At 31.4% G+C, this 7,225-nt stretch overlaps 1 protein-coding gene across 1 annotated transcript in view; it reads right to left on the reverse strand.

Annotated features, from left to right (window-relative positions):
- LOC131847084 (rabankyrin-5) overlaps positions 1-7,225 on the reverse strand; it is a 58,220-nt gene that overhangs the window by 7,338 nt on the left and 43,657 nt on the right. The window contains exons 6-9 of the mRNA XM_059196545.1: positions 3,538-3,764; positions 3,046-3,189; positions 2,591-2,960; positions 1,670-1,854 (exon numbers count right to left, since the gene is read on the reverse strand). Coding sequence (XP_059052528.1) covers positions 1,670-1,854; positions 2,591-2,960; positions 3,046-3,189; positions 3,538-3,764 — 926 coding nt within the window. The remainder of the gene's footprint in view (positions 1-1,669; positions 1,855-2,590; positions 2,961-3,045; positions 3,190-3,537; positions 3,765-7,225) is intronic.

Genomic DNA, 7,225 nt, shown 5'->3' on the forward strand with positions numbered 1-7,225 from the left:
AGATACTGAGACATTTCAATAAGTTTTTGGAAGTAGGAAGTTCAGTCCATAATACGAGGAGGAAATTCGTCTGGCCGTCTCACTAGACATCGCCAATCAAATTTGCAGACGTTGGAATTAATTCCTTGTCGTTAACGAGAAGTGTAATAGTAGATTATTATATACGCACTATGTATCATATCATATAATTTTTCCAAACAATGTCCATACTAAGCGTAGAATATTTAAAGGTAAACATATTCATTCGGCAACCATAAAAGGCTATCATCATTACAATGATGAAATACAAGTATTAACTGATACTATGTCAATTTGACATGACCGATAAATAACAAATTACAACAACAAGGGATGAAACTCTAATTTATGTGTCATAATTAAAAAAACAAAGGATATATGGCATGATTAATACATTTATATACCTAATTTATATTTATTTGTTGTGGTATATTAGCTGTACCTACAACAAAAAAAAGTACCCATCTGTTTCCTTTACATGTTGCGTAAACTCTACGCGTAGAAAGCGTATGAATTAACATTTCCGTTACAATCTGAGTTGGAGTAACAGTGGTAATAGTTGTATTTGTTATACGTAATGCCTAAAATATTTTCATTAAAATTTATTACTACTTTATAATCACTAAGAGTATGCCCAGTATTATAACGTATCATTATCAGGAAAAAAAAATCACTAAGAAAACAGTAGGTTTTAATTGGAATGCTATATGCATTCGAATTTGATTCTTAATTATAAAACAAATAAAAGACATTCACGACTTTAATCTCAATTTTGGTAACCAACTTCAAGTTCATTAAATAACATTAGGACAACTACTGCCCTTATAGATTGGTTCTGACAATGAAGCAAACATGCGAATCCACAGCATACTAGAGTTTGACCTCGTTTTTTTCCGTATAAACAGCGGGAGCTTATTTATATATAAATAATATTATCATGGTATATCCCGTCTACATAAGGTGTAAACGGGACATACCACGTAATACTGTAAATACTTAAAAAAAATTAAAACATTGTTTAACTATTTCATGCGAATAACATTAATATTTCAATCTCAGAAGACCCACCACCATTTATGCGTACATGATACCTCCTGCCATGTTACTAGATATGTATAACGAATTTTCAACTAAAGTGGTAGAAGGCGAGTCGAACCTGCCATTCAAGTTAATTTGTAATCCGAGGCGCGTTTAAATGAATTCTTACGTAACTTTTGCCCTTTGCTTGGATAGTTCGAAAAAAAAAACACATGAATAACAATTAATAGAAAAAACTTATAAACAAAAACGCCATAGGTTTAAAATAGAAAAATATTTCCAATATAATTATCCTAATATTATATTACGAGTACAGGCGTAGATATAAAATCCCATTTATTATGTTTATCGGTTATATATATATATATATACTTATAAAACTTATAAAATAATTTGTTTAAACTGCTTATTAACGCATAACAAAAGGCAAGCTTCCAAAAATAAAAATGCTAGAAATTTGTAACAAATTTAAAATTAACCATATTTAATAAACATGTTTTATAATAAATAAAACATGTTTATTAAATATGGTTAATTTTAGAAAAACGTATGTCGTAATGACACTTGTAAAGCCTTGGGTAACAGCTAATTAAGTTATATAAAATAGAAATACCTATATACGGTGTCCTCTTGTTCGCCATAAGCTGTTTGCAAATTGGGCCTCGCGCCTTGCTCTAGCAGAGCTGTGGTGAGTCGGGCCAAACCATTGGCACAGGCTGCATGTAAAGCCGTCAGACCTGCTTCGTTAGCATGATTTACTTCCCCGTTCAAATGTGTCGTTAGGAAAACAGCTGAGTCCTACGAAAAGTATCTTTTTAATTAACTGATATAAGTACACTGACCATGTTTATGACATATTTAACAAGTATGTGATTATAAAGTACTATTTGTAGTGAGATTTGCAAAAATGTATACATGACAGTACATACACAAATACACTAAGCATAATGATGCCTAACAAATACGATAAGTCTGACTAAGATTACGTAACAAAAGTAGGTAATGCGAGAATGACACAAAGGAGGTCTAAATATTGCAAAAATCTGTTTAAGCATCACGTGGCTTATAAGTTTGTTTGCACATTTGTTGCATAAAAACGACATCTGTATTTTGTCACCAGCACTTCGCTCTAACTGCACTGGGGCATAGTGTGTAAATTTTATTAAATAAAATTGTATAGTTTTATTATTTTTTATTAATGCCTATAGCCATAACAGACATAAAAAAGTGGGCAACTGACTACTTTGAAGTTAATGTAGTCTATAATTAGATAATCGTACAATGATATTTTAGTATTGTTTATATCTATTTTACATATCGAATGCTGAATGTTTCAAATGGTTAAACATCCAGGTTATACATGATAACAGTAGTTAATGCGAAGCGAATAAAGACCTGAATACATTTATTACCTAAACCAATCTTTAATATTCTTGAGCACAAGGTTTGCAATTGACCTCGGAGTTGGGATTTAGGTGTTATTTATTTTACTAAATACAAGTGTTATATTAAAGTTTAGTCACTCTATTATTACCTCAAACCATCCAAGAGCCAATATATGAAGCAGGCTGTCACCAGATCCAGAATATTGCGGATTTGGTTGGCACCCTTTAGCCAATAATTTAGCAGCGAACCCTCTTTCGACAACACTTTCAGTTTTTTCTTCCGCCGTGTCTTCAGTGAATGCATTTTTGTTAGTAACCGGAGTATCAAATGGGTTAGATCCATTCATGACCAATGTTTCGCTTGACGAAATCGATGCCCGTCTATCGTCAACTAGCGCATAGTACAAGGGTGGATTTTCATCTGTCGCAGTCCGCAAATTCGTGTCTAAATTTGATTGTTTAAGTAGTAAGTCAAATATTCTTTGGTTTCTTGCTATCACAGCTTGATGTAGTGGTGTGCTAATTTTAATAATTAAATAAATTAATGACAAATTTAAAATATTTATTTAACTTCTTGAGTCATTAAAAATAAGTAGCTACTCACAATCCTTTTCTGTTCTGTCGGTTTATGTCAGCATTTTTCTGAATCATGGTATCTGCAATTTCCGCCATCTGTTCCATTGTATCTTCATCACATGAACTGGATGTCAATGCAGCTATTAAGTGAAGGGCTGTCTCGCCTTCCTCTCTGTGGAATAGGCACATTTTTTTAGACAATGTCTTCGGTCTTATAAATCCAAAGATCAAATACGAGTATAGAAATATTAAATTAAGAGAGATGTAGTAAATTTGAAATTACTAAATTCGACCGTGACTAAAAATATAAATGGTCTAAATATTGAATACAATCAGAGCATCGTATTTGGCAATGTATTTGGTATAAACATACATTTCTTTGATCATAAGACCTTGATGTGACCTTTCAATTTATTTAATCAGACCGTTAATGAGCTCAATACCAGATTTTTCATTTTCCAGATATAGCATAGTTTAAAAGTCAGATAGTCTTGTTAGTCAAAAATAAAGTACTACTTACTTTGTTGTTAGGTTCGGATCGGCCCCATTTTCTACTAAAAATTTGGCCGAGAAAGGATCTCTAGCGTCGATTGCCCTGTGCAACAAGGTTCTGCCACGGGGCCCTCGAGCGTCCGCGTCGGCGCAATGTTGCAACAGTGTTGTTGCAATAGAGGAACTGCGTCCACGAAGTGCTAATTCTAGAGGCAACTCTCCTCTCGTTGACATAGCATTTACTATGTCCGTTAACTGTAACAATGCAAAAGATACTAATTGAAAAATGATTGAGCTGATATGTCTATAAGTTTTGTAATGTAATTGAAAACAATTGAAGGTATATTAAAAGCTTTTATTTAACTTGCAATGTGAGTACGTAACTATGTTCGGGTGGAATCTTGCAAGTTCATTTTGAGGCAGATATCTTCAACTGTTTAAACTGAAATTTTGTATACACTTTGTATACGTTTAGTTTCAATGCCAATACTCAGTAAGATGTATGACATCAAGCTAAATCCAACATGTAACGTAGCTAAAATTACATTTGAAGCTCATTTCAGCATTACTTATGTAAATTGCTGGTGTCATCGCAGGCTTCTCGGCGAGACATTAGCTTTCTCAGGATTTATAACATTGAAGTGCACTTTAGAATCTCAAGTAGTGCGTTCTTTTAACTTCGACAAATAGGCCGGTCCATTATTATTTTGTATAAGACTGTTATTTAGGGTGACCAATTATCGGTTCTATCATTATTTTAAGTTTCTTCCTAATTAGATTTCACTACTGTAAAGTGTTATAATCAAACTGTTTATACCTTAATTATGTTAATTCGAAGTTTTCGTCCATACATACATCTGTCAATAAATGAACTTGTAAGTGAATTTAAAATTTAAGCTTTTATTTTAAATTATTTCGGGTCAAGGGTAAAGACTATACTTGTGGTCATAGCATTTCGAATAATTATGCTCTGCTCTCGTAAATATACAAATAGGTATAATAAATTACATTTGAGATAGATACTTAATTGATGTATGGCTAATAGTGTGTGATGGCGTCACATTATTTAATCATTGAGAAAATAGTATTTGTATACATAGCTTTACAATTCATAAGTTTAAAATATTGAACTGGGCTAACGCTAAATGTTTTTATGCATTCAATCATTCTGTTGGTTAATAGCTAACGTTGAAGCGTGTAAATAAGTCTAAATTGAACACGCAACTATAATCACGGAACAAAAGTGATTTTCCTACTCTATCATTGCGTTTAGTCACAAAAACTGAATAACATGTCAAAATTTGTAGCGTAGTATGCATAACATTCCTATACCCAAAATGTGTCTATTTTTCTTTGTTTGATTTTGTTGAAGATCTACATTGTGAAAATAACATGAAGTTGTTTTTAATTCCAAATGAAGTTGTTTCAATATTAAATTTATTCTCATTTTCGTTGTTATGTATGTATGTCAACGTATGCATGATCTACGTAATAATAATTAGTACAGAAGTCAGCTATCTACACCGTTCACCTGACCGAAATAAAATACAATGAGCGATAAACATTTGTGTTAAGAATGCGCGTCACACAGGACAAGTCAATGTAACTTGATGAATTACAATTGATTATAGTTGTTCGCTTTCACGATTATATAATATATTGTCAAATGATTTATAATCGATTTTGATCTGAATTCGAACTTAAGTTGTTAATGCATAGATTAACCTGCAGTAATCACATCCGTCCTTCATACAAACTGATCCCCGGAAATCTTTATTATGATCACTGGAAATTAAGTGCATCTTGAGCGATAATGCTCTCTCCAATAGAGAAAATAGAATACCGCAGATATTAAGAAAGGCGATGGATATAATCCAGGAATATATTATTATCGAATATCTGCGACATACGTTTTCAATTTGTATTGTATTTTATATAATTAGGTACTTGGGAAATATACAACTGAAGTAATTGAAATGTGTAGTTTACGGCGCGCAAAACATTTTACGTATAGTTAGATATATTTCGCCGTTCAACAAAATGTTACAATTAAATTTTGTGTGTAGTGTTTCCATAAATACGTGTATGTGTTTAAATTCCGTTATGCACAGTTGCATACTTTCAATAAATGATATAACTAAATTTTCCTGCTTTGTTTATTTTCTGGAATGGGATATTATTCTCGGTCTGATCAGACCGACCTTTACATGATCCTCATTGGAAACTTTGGAATTCCTAATGTATTCTTCTAATAGCACAGTTCAATCATTACCTTCCAAAAATATTGAATTGGTTGAGTATAGTCATCACAACCGTTGTTCTAGTGTTCTAGTTTAGCAAATTTTCAGGCATGCATTCACATACATGCAAGAATATTAAATATTTACACTATCTAGTAAATTCAATATTATGTACACTATTAGAATATGTTAATTATACTATTGTTATCACTCGAAGTTGATTGCAACAAAATAAATTGAAAAACATTCTAATTAAAAGTGCACTAGAACGAATACATTTCTAATGTAATTTAATTAGCTACTTTCCAGTAATAGAAGTTACACTTATACACTTGATATTTTGTTGCTAATATTTTCTATGTTATTACTTAACGGCTTCGGTAGTCTAGGGGTCTAACTACTTCCGATGATCGCGTGTTCGATTCCTTGCACGGTGCAAACATTGTATTGTGGGTTCTTGGTGTTTTCTATGTATATTATGTAATATTTAAAAAAAAATTCTAAGTAGTTATATTATTTGTCTATTACCCATAACACAAGCTCTGCTGCTTCTGCTTATCGTGGGACTAGATGGTGCTGTGTTAATTATTCAGAGTTATTTATATATATTTAATATTTAATAAAGTCGACTGTACCGGACTATAACGATTAATTCAATTCTTAGTTCTAACCTGCACGTATCAACAGCACTAACGAGATTTAATAGTAATCATTGCAGTTGTATTATACAACTCTATTTAGCTTAATAATAGTTAATAATATGGCCACTTCGATTTTAATAAGTAATGGTTTTAAAAATTTGTGGTTAATACAAGGTCCCTCAATAAATATTCATTATAACAACTTCCATCAAAGTTATATTGTAGTTTAAAAACAATTGAAAATTATGTAACAGACAACAAATTATAAGATCCTCCTATAAGTAATACGCAAAAAAAACCGGTAAAGTGAAAAACACACAATGAATAGTACAACCCAACAAATTATATGAATAGATATTTTATCAACTTTATAATCTAACTAAGTATGCGGTAATCCATTTCAATACAAATAGAACAAGAACTATTGAGTAAGTAGGTATAGTTATTGAGAAATCCCCAAAAATATATACGACTATAAAATTAGATTGCTTGTAGATAAATCTGATTTTATAGTGATATTTGTTGCTAATTTATTATAGTATATTTATTTACTTGTATTTTGTACATATTCTTGTCAAGATTTATACCTTTTGCATTTGCTTAACTCATATCAAAGCCCATTATAATACAAATGGAGTTATGTTATCAAGTTATGAGAATTACGTATATTACAAGTATACATAAGACAAATCTACGCTTTGGTCAGTAAAGCCTTCACTAGGCAAATTCCATAATATATTATATATACGAATACTGCAGTGCTTGTATATTATTTTGAAATAAGTTTAAACTACTGTACAAATGGAACAAATTACTGAAGCAATGTGGTAATCCT

This window comes from Achroia grisella, unplaced genomic scaffold, assembly GCF_030625045.1.
Source record: "Achroia grisella isolate CSIRO2021 unplaced genomic scaffold, CSIRO_AGI_Agris_v1 utg109, whole genome shotgun sequence".
NCBI classification, from domain to species: Eukaryota; Metazoa; Arthropoda; class Insecta; order Lepidoptera; family Pyralidae; genus Achroia; species Achroia grisella.